The sequence below is a fragment of the Pseudocercospora fijiensis genome (assembly GCF_000340215.1).
Source record: "Pseudocercospora fijiensis CIRAD86 unplaced genomic scaffold MYCFIscaffold_3, whole genome shotgun sequence".
Classification (NCBI taxonomy): domain Eukaryota; kingdom Fungi; phylum Ascomycota; class Dothideomycetes; order Mycosphaerellales; family Mycosphaerellaceae; genus Pseudocercospora; species Pseudocercospora fijiensis.
Window position 1 is genome coordinate 5,653,588 of NW_006921534.1, and position 15,252 is coordinate 5,668,839.

General features: G+C 52.4%; 6 protein-coding genes across 6 annotated transcripts; 3 read left to right on the plus strand and 3 right to left on the minus strand.

Annotated features, from left to right (window-relative positions):
• MYCFIDRAFT_42052 (uncharacterized protein) lies at nt 1-2,745 on the plus strand (the record flags this gene model as incomplete). Its single annotated transcript, XM_007926054.1, has 2 exons — nt 1-1,717; nt 1,889-2,745. 2 exons carry the CDS (start codon nt 1-3, stop codon nt 2,743-2,745), a joined length of 2,574 nt encoding a protein of 857 aa, XP_007924245.1.
• Nucleotides 2,746-4,675: 1,930 nt separating this feature from the next.
• On the minus strand, nt 4,676-7,927 carry SIT4 (SIT4 phosphatase; the record flags this gene model as incomplete). Its single annotated transcript, XM_007927496.1, has 2 exons — nt 4,676-5,678; nt 5,741-7,927. The coding sequence occupies 2 exons, from the start codon at nt 7,925-7,927 to the stop codon at nt 4,932-4,934; spliced, it is 2,934 nt and encodes a 977-aa protein (XP_007925687.1). The 3' UTR covers nt 4,676-4,931.
• Nucleotides 7,928-8,025: 98 nt separating this feature from the next.
• MYCFIDRAFT_207477 (uncharacterized protein) lies at nt 8,026-9,643 on the plus strand (the record flags this gene model as incomplete). Its single annotated transcript, XM_007927364.1, has 5 exons — nt 8,026-8,086; nt 8,134-8,183; nt 8,215-8,291; nt 8,361-8,783; nt 8,815-9,643. 5 exons carry the CDS (start codon nt 8,026-8,028, stop codon nt 8,828-8,830), a joined length of 627 nt encoding a protein of 208 aa, XP_007925555.1. The 3' UTR covers nt 8,831-9,643.
• MYCFIDRAFT_211038 (uncharacterized protein) lies at nt 8,723-9,969 on the minus strand. The gene is made up of 2 exons (XM_007927365.1): nt 9,736-9,969; nt 8,723-9,630 (listed from the first exon to the last, which is right to left on the minus strand). Exons 1-2 carry the CDS (start codon nt 9,744-9,746, stop codon nt 8,883-8,885), a joined length of 759 nt encoding a protein of 252 aa, XP_007925556.1. The 5' UTR covers nt 9,747-9,969; the 3' UTR covers nt 8,723-8,882.
• Nucleotides 9,970-10,188: 219 nt separating this feature from the next.
• MYCFIDRAFT_83093 (uncharacterized protein) lies at nt 10,189-11,161 on the plus strand (the record flags this gene model as incomplete). Its single annotated transcript, XM_007926188.1, has 2 exons — nt 10,189-10,198; nt 10,515-11,161. 2 exons carry the CDS (start codon nt 10,189-10,191, stop codon nt 11,159-11,161), a joined length of 657 nt encoding a protein of 218 aa, XP_007924379.1.
• Nucleotides 11,162-11,935: 774 nt separating this feature from the next.
• On the minus strand, nt 11,936-15,206 carry MYCFIDRAFT_135445 (uncharacterized protein; the record flags this gene model as incomplete). Its single annotated transcript, XM_007927366.1, has 8 exons — nt 11,936-12,176; nt 12,227-12,412; nt 12,465-12,962; nt 13,039-13,362; nt 13,412-13,962; nt 14,251-14,561; nt 14,602-14,815; nt 14,868-15,206. The coding sequence occupies 8 exons, from the start codon at nt 15,204-15,206 to the stop codon at nt 11,936-11,938; spliced, it is 2,664 nt and encodes an 887-aa protein (XP_007925557.1).
• Nucleotides 15,207-15,252: the final 46 nt, after the last annotated feature.

Here is a 15,252-nt window from a genome sequence, read left to right on the forward strand (position 1 = left end):
ATGGCCGCCAACAGCGAGCCCGACCCGACGCGGCAGCAGGAAGAGGAAGACGAGAGCGATGTCCGAGACGTCGAAGATGGACCGACAGAATCATCGCCACTGCTGCCACGACATCTCACACATAACGATCAGAGTCAGCCGCATCGGGAACAATCCGCTACATCTTCCCTCAAATCCGTCCTCGGCAAGAATGGCAAGCCCAGATGGCCCAGCTTGATCGCATTGCTGCTGTTATGTGTCTTAGCAGCACTGATCATCGTTTTCGCATTTGTCGCGCCGGCGGCCGTGGAGCAGTATGCCGCACAAGCTGTGGTGTTCGAGCCTACCAGCCTATCGATCGAGTCGTTCACCGCAACTGGAGTCCGAGCAAGAGTGCAAGGAACCTTCAAACTGGACTCGTCAAGAGTAGAAAAACAGCACGTGCGCAACCTGGGCAAGTTCTGCACTTGGATAGCGAGAGAGGCGGAAACTGGAGAGAGCGATGTGCGAGTATCGCTGCCAGAATACGGAAACGTGCTGCTGGGTACAGCTCATGTGCCTCCCATCAAAGTCTACCTTCGAGATCAACACATCACGGGGGTCGATTTCCTTGCCGACTTGGAGCCAGGAAATGTAGATGGCATTAGAAGGATCGCAAATGATTGGATTGATGGAAGGTTAGGTCGGCTGCGAGTGGTTGGCAAGGCGAGCGTACCCATCAAGAGTGGCTTGATCAGCCTCGGAAGGCAAATTGTCAAGCAGGAAATGCTCTTCGACAACAAAGACACTCCGACACTACCAGCATACAAGTTGCAGAAGCTGAACCTGAGAGAAGTGGAGATACCAAGTGGAACTGGCATGGCAGCGGATGTGTCGTTGCAAGTGCATAATGATTATCCGGTCGACCTCGCTGTTCCTCCGCTGGGCTTTGGAATACTGGTCGATAACTGCGAGAAGAGTGACCCTTACATCATGGTGGCGGATGCATTGACACATGAATTGAACATTCACCCGAAGCAAGACGTGGAAGTCAACGTCACCGGCATGGTTCGCCAACTTCCATCTGTCCTGACGGAAGATTGTCCAGGCACAAGCGAGTCGCCGCTTGACAACCTCATCGCACATTACATTCACGGCAAGACGACCACAGTCTACGTGCAAGGCTCAGACTCGTCATCGCTAGACACTCCTGAATGGATCACCGACCTCATGAAGGACATCACAGTGCCAGTACCCATACCGGGACGGACGTATGGAGATTTGATCAAGAATTTCTCTTTGACCGATACGCAGTTCAGCTTGCCAGATCCGTGGGCAGAACCCGACACGCCTGAGTCCAATCCACGAATCAGCGCCAAAGTTCGTGCTCTGGTTGCTCTACCAGAAGAGATGAACTTCAACATCTCTGTCGCCAAAGTAAAGGCCGATGCAGACGTCTTCTACAAGGGTAAGAAGATTGGTCGGCTTGACCTGAATAAATGGCAAGCGGCAAACAGCACTCGTGTGCCACCAGAATCTGAAGAAGACGGCCCTACGCTTGAGGTGGAGAGCCTTGTTAAAGATGCACCTTTGGAAATCCAGGACGAAAACGTCTTCACAGATGTCATCCAGGAACTCCTGTTTGGCGGTAAGACGGTCATCATGACTATCAAAGCTGAAGTTGATGTGGGCGTTGCTACGGCGTTGGGGGAATTTGCGATTCGAAAGATACCCGCTGATGGCCAGGTGCCAATTAAGCGTAGGTCCTAACACTACGCCCTCCTATGTTGCAGCACCACGTCTGATTTATGACTACGTTACGACGCTTGTATGAGATAGAGTAGATAGGCTAAGAATGGTACAGCCATCTCACGACCCAACCCTTCGCCGCCTGACGACGATCCAAAGCACCCACCAAAGAACGGCAAAGATCTGCTCGGGGGCGTAAAGCCTAAGCTCGTGGATGTCAATATCAGCAACACAACGGAGACATCTCTCACCATCGACGCGAAAGTCAACGTGACCAACCCTACCCCATACTCCGCTTCGATTCCCTACATCGACATCCACATCCTCAAAAACGGCTCTCTCCTCGGCCACGCCACCGCCCACAACCTCACCATCACAACCGGCCGCAACTCCTTCCTAGAAGTCACAGCAATTTACTCCCCTCTCGACTCCGGCGGCAAACCCGCCAAAGAAATCGGCCGAAACCTCATCTCCCAATACATATCCGGCTGGAACACAACCCTCACCTTCCGCACCCACGAAAAAACCTTCCCATCAAACCCCAAACTCGGTCGAGTACTAAGCCACTTCCCCCTAGAAATCCAAGCCCCCAACCTCTCCCCCCAACCCCCAAACCAAGATCCCGAAGAAGGCGGCGGCGGCGGCGGCGGTGCTCACAACTTCATAAAAGACGCAACAATGCACCTCCTAACCTCCACCGCCACTTTCGTGTTATTCTCCCCCTTAACCCACTCCACCCTCATAATCTCCTCCCTCAACGCAACCGCAATCTACGAATCCTCCGACGTCGGCGAAATTTTCTACGACATCCCTTTCGCCGTCCCTCCGGTCGCGGAAACTCCAGACCACCAAGGTTTTCTCACGCCGAGGTTACCTGTGGATTGGAGTTTGGGGAGTGTGGGGTATGAGGCTGTCAAGAAGGCGTTGGGAGGGACGTTGAAATTGAAGGCGAAGGCCGAGGTTGGGGTGAAATTGGGGAGGTGGAGGGAAAAAGTTTGGTTTGAGGGGGGTGGGTTGGGGGTTAGGATTCGGTTGTGAAGATGTAGAGAAGGGGGGAGGGGGGGGGGATGAATGAATGAATGAATGAATTGTTGGTCTTGGGGGGAAAATATGTCTCTTGGGAAGTTTTTCGTGAGAGGATGTATATATATGTGCGACTCTTGGTCGATAGATGTTGGTACTGGTACCTGATATGCTTAAAGCTATACCTAATGATCATTGAACCTGAGACGGGTTGCTGAGAGCACTGCGGAATGTGGACTCACGGTGTCGTTTCCCTGGGCAGATCGCTGGATTCATCTTGACTCTGGTGATTTCGGCATGGTCGTAGAATCAACGTGACAAGGTGAAGAAATCACGATGATCACTCAGCTGAGGTTTGATTTAATCTCAGAGAATTGGACGAAAGTGATAGACCCGCAGAAAGTCGCACAAAATTCACAGGTCCCTTCGATTCAATGGTATCATGCGACAAAATGCAACATTGTCCCGCCACGCCACCTCCCGCAAGATACAATCAATTCATCTATCCTAGGTAGTTGCATGAGTAATGACCATGCGTGATCTTCCTCTTCACCATACCGTTCAGTTCCGTTTCATCCAAAAAAGCAATGCACACATCCACATCATACTATTCGTGACAAGCCACTTCCACCTTCCCACCCTCCCACCCTCCCACCACCTCACTGAAGTCCCGTCGCCCAACCACTGGAAAGTCCAAGTCCCTAACTCGTCCTCCTAGGCCTAGCAATCTCAACCAACTCATCCTCACTACTATCATCATCCTCATCCTCAAGCTCCATACCCGGAGGCTCCGACTCCAGAACCAATTTCCTCTGAATCGAACTCGTCAACTCCAGATCCTCATCGTCATCGTCAAGCGGCGTACGTTCCTTAGCTTCAGTAGTGGAAGGTCTACGATTCGTCCTCCTCCGGGAAAACTGATCGACGGCGGGCTCATGATCTCCTCCATGGCGGAGAAAAGTTTCGTCTCGTCCGGCGTCATCTCCGTCGTGATCGGGGTCGTCTGAATCTTCCTCTTCCTCTTCTTCGTCGGAAGAGTCGTCGCTGCTTGAGAAGAGACCGGAAAATTTACTTCCTGCGGAACGTGCTGCTCCGCCTCCGCCTAGAGTTCTCATGCCGAAGATCTGCAATCCAGTTTCCTCATCGTCAACGTTACCATCAGTCTCTCGAGGATGGTCTAGCTCGGATGGATCGTCAGGTAGCATGCTTGCCGTCTCGACAGCAGCAGCGTCGGCGGCCTCGGGATCTCCAGAGTCGGTGGCATTCTGATTCTTCTGGGCTAATCTTGCAGCGAGCGTACGTCGTGCTCGAGAAGGTGGGATGTTGAGAGGTGCAACAGATGCACCGGACTTGTTGGCATCAGGAGACAGTTGAGCATTCTGCAAGGCAAACGTTAGCCGAAGTGTGTTGTGGCGCAGAGACCCATCCGTACCTCGTGCCATTGGTGGAAGAGAAGTGTAATTGCGTGGATGGGGTAGGGGAGAGGCTGGAGAAGAGGGCAGAAGCGATAACGAGGCAACAAGCAGGCAAGCAAGGTCCCGAAGCAGGTCAAGGGCAATAGAGTGCTGACCACATCGTGTCGCGGACACCTTGCAGTGTTACGAGAATGATCAGTGATGGTGCAGCACGCAAGCAGATGTCGCGCGACCTCATCTTCAAAGGAAGGTAGCGAAAAAGCATATTTCCCAAAAGGCTCGGACCGCGGTCCAACCTAGTTAGACAACAAGCTTCGGTGGCCGATGAGATTTCTAACCGCACTCCAAGCGGATGCGCATGTGAGTGCCGGAAGCGCGTCTTGCGTCTGCGTTCATCTTCAGAGCGTGTGGGTGAGGGTGAGGGTGTGGGTGTGGGTGGTACAAGACAGAATGAGGCGTAGACAGCTGAGCGCCACCAAGCAGGAGTCGCATCGTACAGCCGGGCACCAAAAGCAAATCCTCTGTTGTATGTTGTACAGCAGCAAGTCGATGCGTTCGCTTTCTTGTCGTATCTCGTGTAATAGAAGTCGCTATGCCCCATCCTCCTTTTGTACAAGTGTAGGAGTGTAGAAGTGTAGGTGCGTGCTGTGCCTAATGCCCAAGGAATGCAAGACAGTGCAGGGGGTGATGCGGTGCAATGCGATGCGGTGCGATGCGATGCGATGCGATGCGATGCGATGCGATGCGATGCGATGCGATGCGATGCGATGCGATGCGTGAAGGGGGTTATCGATAATCCATGTCAACATCAAACGAGAGTTCACCGACCTGTTCGTCTTCCGCGAATGCTGCTCTCCGTTCATCCATCTCTTCATCCTCGTCGTCATCACCAAATCCAGACAGCATTGTTCCGGAGTTGATCTCGAAGCTCTGCCCGACTGTGCCGTCTTGCATTGCCAACGTATCGGCCGGTGTGCTTCCACTACCAAGTCCTGCATTGGCGAGTGTGCTGTTAGTGTTCGACGTGAAACCTCCAGATAGGCCACCGCCACCACCCATGCCTCCCATCGCTCGAACACCGATCGCGTTCTCTGGTCGCACGCCGCCGAGAACTGCATTGTCCTTATCTCTCGTCTCTGCGAGCGTGCCTTCCACGTATCGCATCCACTCTTCTCTGCTGACCCGTTCTGTCACGCTGTGATCGAGAGACTCGGGAGGATGTCGGCTGCCAAACTTGCAGACCTCCTCTGCGATTAGTGTTAAGTGGCCCATGTACCCCAGCCGCATGCCTTTATTTTTCTGTGACTCGTCCGATGCTGCTTGCCCGTCCAGTATTCGGTCAGTGATATCCTTGCCTGAGCCAAGACCGATCTCCTCTACTGTCTGGCCATCCTTTCGCTCGATTGGGTGGAAGAGATCGAATGCCAACGTGCGATTGTAGCCTCGATCCAGCGTGCCGTTAAAAACTTGTTGTACAACATCGTAAACCACATTATGCAAAAAATTATTCCATGGGAATCGGAAAAAGAAGTCCTGTAAAGTTCGCATAAGCGAGCGAACTTGGTCAGTAGCATTTGAAAATGGTGGTGACTTACAAGAATGGTAGGCACGACCTGGTGCTCAACGAATTGGATCTTGAGAAGATCGCCAACGACGGGAGTTCCGTCTGCTTCAGTGTCGTACGGCGGACGCTCGCCGTTGGGCAGCGAGCTCGCTTCTTGTGCTTGTAATGTCGCCGTGCTTTGACCAAGGTCTTGCGACGACTCGCTCTCGTGCTGAGATGGAGCCTGCGTAGTGTCTTGCGACGGTGCTGGTTCTTTCTTAGAGAAGTTGAGTGGCGCAGGTTTGTCTTCTGGCCGTGCTAGCGCTCTTTCCAGCTCAGATGGCCCTTCGTCTGTGTTGACGCTCAGTGAATGCTTTGCTTCTGCCGCTAATTGCTGCGTAAGTAACGAAGTATGCTTACCCTCTTCTATTGGCTCCTCGCCGAATTCGGACATGACGGTGTCTTCGTCAACATCTAGACTGTTGATCTTGTCTGTCACACCAGCTGTAGTTGGCGAATCTGCCGCTTGTGTCGGCGGTGGATCGAAGTTGAGGTTGTTCTTCTTCGGCGACAAAGGCTGTGGCATCGCGCTCGGGCTGACTGGTGATTGGTTTTGTGGATCGGATGGATCTCGCTTTTCGACCTTCTCAAGCAGTGGCAGACCGCCGTGCGTGGTGCTGTCGATTTTCTCGGTCAAATCGTCAAAAGTGACTTCCTCAGGCATCTCATCTCCCGGTGCATTGACTTTCTCGAACCCATCTTCATCTGAAGCGTTTTGCACCTCTAGCTTCCGAATCTCTACGGGCTTCTCGTCCATTTCGTCGTCGCTAGGCCGTTCTGCGTGATGGAAGCCATGCGAGTCAACGGAGCTTCCGAACTCATCATGAGAGTTCTCATGACTCGGACTTGTAGGAGCCTTGGGAGTTGCAAGCTTGCCTTCCGCTTTCAGACGCTCGCGCTCAGCATCCCGCTTGGTCACTTCTTCCTCCGCGCCACGCTCATTCAGCAGACCCATGTTGCTACAATGCAGCAACTCAGCCATCAACTCGCACGTCTTGAAGCGATCAAAGCCGAGTGGCTCAATCTTTCCGCCAAATGCAGCTTTGAGATCTGGTTTCTTGGCGGATGACGAACGTATGAGACGCATAAAGTTGGGCACATTGTCTGCGAACTGTCGCAAAAGGGTGCCCAGATAAATCGGATCTGATGTTTTTGGCTCTGGCCCGACTTGGTTATCTAGGTCGTAGTCGGAGTTGTTCTTCCGGATGACTTCTATGACGATTCCGACACCGACAGTCAGGGGGTTGCCGCCCTTGAGCATATCCGAGATAAGTTGTTTGATGCATGGTTCAGAGACAAGTTGTCGTGTGAGCTCATTTGGACCGATGACCGACTGATCTTGGGTAGTAGCATTCGCGCTGATAGTGATGATGGCCTTGAGGAAATCACCAGCCGATGTTTGAGTTGCTGAGCTATGTTCCGGCGACAGGTAGGCCAGCAGCAGTGGAATCAAGTTCTGCGATTGTAACCAGTCCACGATACCCTGTCCGCCTTCGTGCTTCTCCAGACTGATGATCTTTAGCAGCAGGTCCATAACCATGGGGCAGTCGACATGTTGGAGCATGGCGGGCACGATTCCGCCAAGCGATTTGAAGAAGGCGAGCATTTCTTCCGTCTTCTTATCCAGAAGTGCCTCGTTCACCTTGGTGAAGTAGCCGGCGATCAGAGGATCCAGAGGTGCGGGCTGGTGCATATACTGCCAGAACTCGCGCAAGGCCTCTCGCTGATCAAGAAGCGCTTCTGTTATCGACCACACCTCGGAGCTCAGCACCTCGCACGCAACATATGCGTACTTCTTCCGCTGCGCCTCTTTCTTTTCTTGCTCAGTCTCTCCTTCGCCATCTTTCTTGATAGAAGTGGACCGTGAGCGGCCCTTGCCCTTCCCAAAGAAAGAGATGCCGCTGGTAGTTTTCTCGTCGTCTTTCGAAGTGTCCTTCTCGTCTTCTTTCTTCGCGCCAACCTCTGCTGCAGATTCAGGCTTGGAGTCGGCAGTCACGTATGTAAGTAGCTTCCTCAATATGGGTTCATCGCGCAGAAACTCGATCAGCTTGCTGTTCTGCTGCTTCAGCTCCTGAATAAGGTCGCTCTCGTCCAGCAGTTCCTCCAGCTGCACGCCATCTTTCTCTAGGATCGTGTCGATGCTCGAGACCTGGGCATAGCCGCCAAAGCGCCAGAACATGGTCGAGGATTCGGATTTATGTGAATCCCCGTGTCCGCAGCTGCAGCAGGTCCGAGTCAATTAGAGATGAGCGCGCGCAGGGCGAGTTGAGGGGTATCATGCGTGAGTCTGCGCGGCCGTGCCTGTATGGGAAGTTGATATGTCGGCGGTATGTTCAGAGTGTACTATTCGTAGGCTAGGCGTAGGAGAGTAGCGTTGCTTGACAGCAGGTGCTTTCGTCTCAAGGTCGCGTGCGGCTCAGAGCCGATGCTGCGCTGTGACGGAGGGCAGGCCAAGTTTCACATCAGCCGTGGGCGATCCACTCCGAACACTTTGAAGAGCCTGATTCAGGTACACACAAATGCGATGGAGATGGATGTATGCAGTCAAGAACATTATCTACCCTATCGGTAATGTATCTGGTACCTCTACAACGCTTGTGATCCTTGGGCAGGGTCTCACTCCCAGATCAATCTCCCAGCCTCGAAGGGATCGACGGGAGTGCTCTGTCGCTGCGCTACCATACATTATTACTACTGGATCATTATCCACAGACCAGAGCTCTTGATCCTACTTCTGCCTTACATATCTGTCTCAAGTCATCCATCAGCATCGTCCGCTGTCCACATCATCACATGGCCAAGTCATCATCGTGCAGCCGCAAGCTACTCGGCGACACCTTGCCGCACGTGGCATGGGTAGGTAGGAACCATACGAACAGCCACGTTGTACCATGGTCTCCGGAAGTTTTGCCGCCATGTCCGCCAACTCACGAACATCATGACAGTGAAGAGAGTGGCAACAAGGCAATGGACGCTCCAAAGAGGCAACTCGACCTCAATTCATTGCATTCTTTTCCTGAACCATGTCTATCGCTGTGCCCTACCTACTAATCCCTGGTATCATAGTGGCTCCGTCGCTTAAGTGCTCATTCAGATTGGTACCAATACAGTCTTGAAATCATATCGAATACTGCTCACTGCCTCGGCGAGCTGAGCCTGTCTTGCACACCCGCCATCTGCGCCTCCTCATATCCCGGCGGAGGCTCATCGGGCACCGCTGGAGGCTGTCTTCGGCTCTCATCCAGACTCACTCCGCTGTCCCTCTGCTGTTGTAGGACTGGACTCCGCGCTTGAGCCTGTGCCTGTGCTGCTGTAGCCGTCGGAGCTATCAGCGGCCCGTCGCTTTCTTCTCGATACGCCGGCAGATCTTCGAGGTTTACGTTTGAAAGGTTGACCGTGTTCAATGCTCCAGTTCCTGCTCTTTGACGATCACCAGACACCTCCAGCACTTGCTGTATCCTTTCTCGAATCTGCTCGTACCGTTGGTGAAAGTCAAGCGCTCCTCCATCTCTGAACGTGAACTTCAGCTCGACCACGCCTGAAGGAGGCATGGGTATGCCACCGCCTTGCGCGGGCTGACAAAGCGCCGTCCAAGTGTTTGCTGAGAACATAGGCAGGGAGACATGGCTGTCGTGAAGGCTTAGGATCTGTGAGGCAAAACTCTTGAAGTCGTCTGTCGGCTTCTTGGGAAGGTATATGAGTCTTTGATTCGAGAGGTAGAGCGTGCCTTCGTTGTGTGTGACTTTGAAGGGCTGTTGTCTGCCTGGGTAGTGGGCTGGCGTCTTGATCTCGAAGCCTATCCTGCCGGCGGATGTGAAGAGGTTCTGCTCGTTCGGTAGAGGGGTATAAGGAGGGTTCGTTTCGGGCGAGAGCATGACCCAGCTGCGAACTTGTGAGCGGACCGAAGTCATCTTGCTCCTCTGCTTGTCTGGCCTCTTCGACATGAGGCGGCCAAGGAACAACGAATGAGAACGGACGAGTACCTACTTGATAGACATGGTGAAGGAAGCAGCGCGGCTAGCGCAGCTTTAAGAGCAGCTTCCACTACTCCCTGGCTCGATTATTGCACAGCAAGCGAATCTCCTGAAGGGCAGAGAGATGTATCTGAGTAGTCAGCGGTAGCGGCTTGGGACGTGGAAAAGCTGTAGCTATGCGTGTCTCAGATGTGCAGCTGCCCGTTGGACCAATGAGAGCTTGTCAATGGACCGTCGAAAGGTCAGCGTTGGGTGGAATAATAATAACGATGGCGCCACGGGAGAGAATGATATCCCCGTTCGAGAGCTTGCAAGTCAAGGGCTTCACCTGGCCTGCAGGAAGATGGCGGCTGCCGCGCTGACGAACGCGCGAGCTGGCTCGTGCGCTGTGACTTCCGTTTCTCGCAGTCGCTCTTGCACGTTGTCCCCCTTTCTCTTTCCCACCAAGAATACCGCAATAGTCAACATGGACGTTGGTGCGACCTGAGCTGCTTGGCCATGTGCGTCGTTCCCGAGACACACATCACATTTGCTGTTTTCTGAGCACTTCAGTCGGCAACCGCGCTTGCTGAAAAAGAAGGCGCTGGCTGTCCGGTACTTGAGGTAACACCTGCATCAACTCGGCATCGACCGCACTAAGCTTGTGCGACGTGCAGCTCCGGACTTCCACGGTGCAACAAGTGACGCCCCAGATCGCTGGACATTGCAGTGAGAGACGACCAGCGGCAAGGTGGGTATGAGGAAATTATCAGACGACGACACGACGAGCCTTTCAACTACACACTCCAACAGCGACCAGTCTGTCAGGGAGACGCCGTCATCAACTCACTGTCGCTCTGCTTTCAAGTCGCCATTTGCAGACAGCGATTGCTAGAGCACGTAGCAGTCATGCTGCTGAGCTCTCGATGGTGCTGTTCCAACAGCCCGTCTATTGGGATATAATCAATGTCATACTAGACCGCATTGTATCTCTGCCGAAGGTTGAAGTCAAGCTTGAGCGAGAAGGCGAAGATCCGCTGTATGGAAGACTTCCTATCGACCATCTCGGTCTAACGACATTCTTGCTGAACGCCGCCACACGCGCCAACTGCAAATGTACAGAGCTTGTTCTCGCAGATGAATTCCACATGTCAAGCTATGATCAAGCGGAGGGGCGTGACGCACCGCCACTCCACGCGGTCATTGATCACATCGCTAGGGATCTACGCGAATTCTCCTTCGGCGCCATATTAACGACTCAGCTTGGACCCGATGGGCAAGACGCGCTTCGCAGATTCAGCTTTGTCAAGCCTTTGCTAGCCGAAAGCAAGAGGCTGGAACACCTATGCCTTATAGTGCCGGGGGCCGAGGGTCTTTCAGTTACGGATCAATTCACGCGACTGGTCCCAAGCCTGTTGGAAAAGGCCTACCTTGAATCACTCTCAATTATTGAGCTTTAGGATGTGCTACTACAAGCTACCGATCTTGCTCACATCGTGCATCGATGCTCCCCAAATAGTTCTCACGCTACCTTCCAAGCGGTGGTACTGCTGCATAACAATGATGCTTGGCTTCCAGTGTTGCAGCAATTGCGTAGCTGTGCAAAGCTGCAACATCTTTGTCTGTGTGACAATCTCGGCAAAAGGCCGGTCGGAGAAGCGTTATACTTGTGTATGGGGCAACAAGTCAATTCTGGCGACGAGCTTAGATGGTCCACGCTGCTTGAGTATGATGGCGACGATGTCGAGCAAGTATTGGACGTGATTATCGAGCAAAAGCCCAAATATGTGCGACCATAGCGCCATGCTCCGCTGGAACTCGCAACTCTGGGATGGGTGACCGTGCTAGAGACAGGACTACTTCATCGAGTGGTGATCAACCCGATGCAATTTCTCCGGCCTGTCTCTACCACCGTGTCTCATCACTGGGAAGAAATGCTAATGCGTTCTAGCGTCTCTCGATATGGTCGCAGCGCGATTGAGTCGACGGTGGACATTTTGGCGGATATGTATAAGAGACTGGACTGCGCCGCACTGACGCTTGATGGACTGTTTAGAAAGCTTGCTGGTTTTTCAACAGCTCCATGAGCCTCTCGCGTAACTGACCGTCCTCTTTTTGTAATCTCGACACCGAAGGAAGAGAAGTCTTCTTATATCCTCGATCCTCTTATGATGAAGGCTGCTCTATTGTCGATGCTCGTGTCGTACCAGGTACTTCAGCAAGTTGTTGACTGATCAACGCCAGTACAGCGGAACATGCCTATCGTAAGCATATTCCGTGTCGAATGCCGAAGCACCGGGATCCATCTTCCGCAGAAAGACTTCCGCCTCGTTACGCAAACGCTCGGCCTCAGCCCCTCCGTCATGGTTGTCTTGTGTCAAAGCTTCTGAAAGCTTGAACAGGCTCCTGGCGTGTTCGACAGGCATGAGATCTTTGTTGAACTTGGTGACGTCCAAGGACTCACGTAGGTGCTTACTGCACACGATTCAGCAAACTGAACCCAAGCTGGTGAGGCCAGAACTTACATCGCTGCCTCCACCTTACCTTGATCGAGACAAACGACACCAATTTTATAAATGCAAGCTCCGTTAAAGCGATGAGATCTAGTCTCGTCGCCTTCGAACCACGTATTCTGAGCCTCGATAGAGCTCGCTTCAGCAGCTTCGAAGTTTTTTTGACTTCGATGAAGAACGCCTTGTGTGAAGAATGCGCTGCACGTCAAGGTTTAGCAACTTCTATCTGAGAGCCATATGCATCACTTACTAAGCCAAAACTGCCCATTCGCGCGGCTCTGTGCGTTTGAGTGCTGTAACAGCCTCGTCAAGCAAGGCCTGGGCCTCCAAGGGTTCGTTGAGGTAAATAAGACATCTTGACAGGTTGACTTTCGTATTAGTGTCCCATGTTAGTGGCTCGTTCCGTTCTTTGGCGAACGCAATGTCGCGTTCGCGTGATTTCTCGAACCATGTCTTAGCAGTAACGTGATCATTGGCACTGCCGTATGCAAGGCCCAGGTTATTCTCAAACCCGCTTATCAGGCCTTCGCGTTTGGGAACTTCTTGCAGGCGTATCTCGTACGCCTGCTTGTTGAGACTGATTGACTGCTTGGGATCTCCAATGTTTTCGCACATGTTCGCCTGATAGGAAAGGATTGATGCTCGGAAATCAGAGGTTTCGTTACTCGCCTCAAGAGATTCAACGGCAAGCTCATTCACCTTGCAAAGCGATCTCAAGAGCTGGAGGTCATAGGTTTCACAGAGGTACCTGCAGATGACATGTCAGAGAAGCAGAGGAGGCAAGCTTGATTTGTATGGCACAGCGATACCTTGCACAGCCTGACAGGAGTTTGCAGAAAGTGGCATCAGCTCGGAAGTTCTTGCTTGCCCGACGTTCTTCTTGAAATCGCTCTGATAGCGCGACTATATGAGGCAAGCAGAGATTGCACTGCGGCCATTGAGCGAATAGTTGTCCTATCTTATCGTCCTCCTTTGGGAAAGCACTGTAGACCAAAGCAACAGCGTTCTGAAATGCTTTTTGCCGCGCTTCAGGCGTTAAATGATAGCGGAATTGGCGTTGCACAAGCCTGTGGATGGAAAAGGTGCGTGTATCACGGTCCCGGGCGACCAAAGCGATCTCAAGAAGTGGTTCCACGGCTTCAATGAATCTAAAAGCAATATCAGCACTACGTCACGTGCATGCAGTATATTTCTTACGCAAATTCGTCGGTGATGAATTCCAACTCCTCTGGCAGATCACTGCCGTCCCCGAGTTCGAACAGGGATTGTGGTATAGCGTCTGGTGTCAAGAAGCAGAGTGTGCCAAGTAGCGTGGCACTGTCGTTATCTAAGCTCTTGAATGAGAGATCCCAGAGCGCCTGCAACTCGCTAGTATGTGCGCGTTTCGGATTCTTGAGATACATGTTTAAGAACTCGGAAATCGATGAAGATCTGCGATGAATTAAGCCAGCCATTTGTGAAAGGCCAAGAGCGTGACCGCTTAGTTTTTGCGAAAGCTCGAAAGCAGACAAGCCTTCGGTCTGAAGATCTTTGCCAATGTCGCGCTTGAGGAGGAATAAGAGAAACTCCGATCCAGTCTGGGCGTCCCACGTTTTCACTTCTATGCCAGAAGTCACAAATGCATAAGCAAGAGAAGAATTTCGAGTCGTGATCACAGCTTTGCCGTGGCTGGTCTCTGGCCAGAATGGCAACAGAGTCTCGGAGGATTCAACATTATCATAGATTATCAGCCATTTGGAGCCTATTCTCTGATCAGTAGAGCTTTGGAGTGACATCGATGATCCAGAGTTCTGCATGTTCGTACCTGAAGAATGAAACCAAGTCTGTACCAAGCTAAGGTTGTCATCGTGTCCTTGTGGCTGAGCTCCTGGAAGCCTCAGCCTCATGGCAATGTCAGTGAAGCTTTGCCTGAGAGTAGTTCTATTCTCTGCATGCGCCCAGAGGACCGCATCGTACTCATTAGCTTCGACTTTGGTTTCCGCGTATCGAGCCGCGATGGAGCTCTTTCCTGTGCCACCCAAGCCGTGTAATGCAACAGATTGGAATGTCGAGGATGAGCTGGAAGAAGCGTCGCCCAGCACCTGGTCCATCTTGGCGAAGACATCTACTCGGTCAAAGAAGCGGCGTGGCCGAGATGGCGGTAGTACTACATACTGTGTACGTCGTGGTGCCGGCTGATCCTCATCGAGAGAAAGGCGACCCACAGCTTGCGTTGACGAGCGAATTGCGGCCACTTTCTCGACGCGGGTCAGAATCTCAAGGAGCTCTTGGTTGAGGCTGGAGTATTGCTTATCGAGATTTATCCACTGATCGTCATTGTTTATCTCGTTCCTGGGATCTGCAGATTCTGTTAGTAGGTGACGTCTGCACATTTACACTCGGCCCACCATAGCGTGAGCCAATTTGTTCTCCACGGATGCATTTGACAGCACTTGTGAAGAATTTGATTAGCTGCACATGCATTTCGAAACAGGCTTCTTTCATATGATCGGGCACCGTCTGTAGCGTGTTGGAACGCTCATGGAATGCTTCGGCCTTATAGCCGATTGACTTGATCATCCGTGGTATTTGATTGAGAGCTTTGGAGTCTTCGAGAGTGAGCTGCAAGCCAAGTCAGTGTTAGGCCTCCTCGAGCAGCATACTTGCTACTTACGCTCAACAGGAGGCCGAGTACGCCCCATAACAATTCGGCTTTCAGCGGTGGACCCATCTCGCTTTCAAAAAAGACTGTTAACATTTGCACGTGGTGCAACGTTGGTATGACAAGTGCAATTTCGTGCGCTTCGGAAGTGGTGGTATGCTGCTCTGTCATCTGGGTTATATGACCTTGGACTTCCATCCAAGTAGTGCGTTTTTTGGTCTGCTCAAGGTCGTCTGGTTCAAGCGATCTCTCGCATGACCACACCATCGCACGCCATTGCGTGGTGAAGAAGGTATCTCTATTCAAGCTGTCAGCACCGAATGTGAGTATCGATAACCCTCCGAGAACCATGTTACACCTACAGAGCTTCGGCGATGGGCGCTTCGTGAACTAGTGT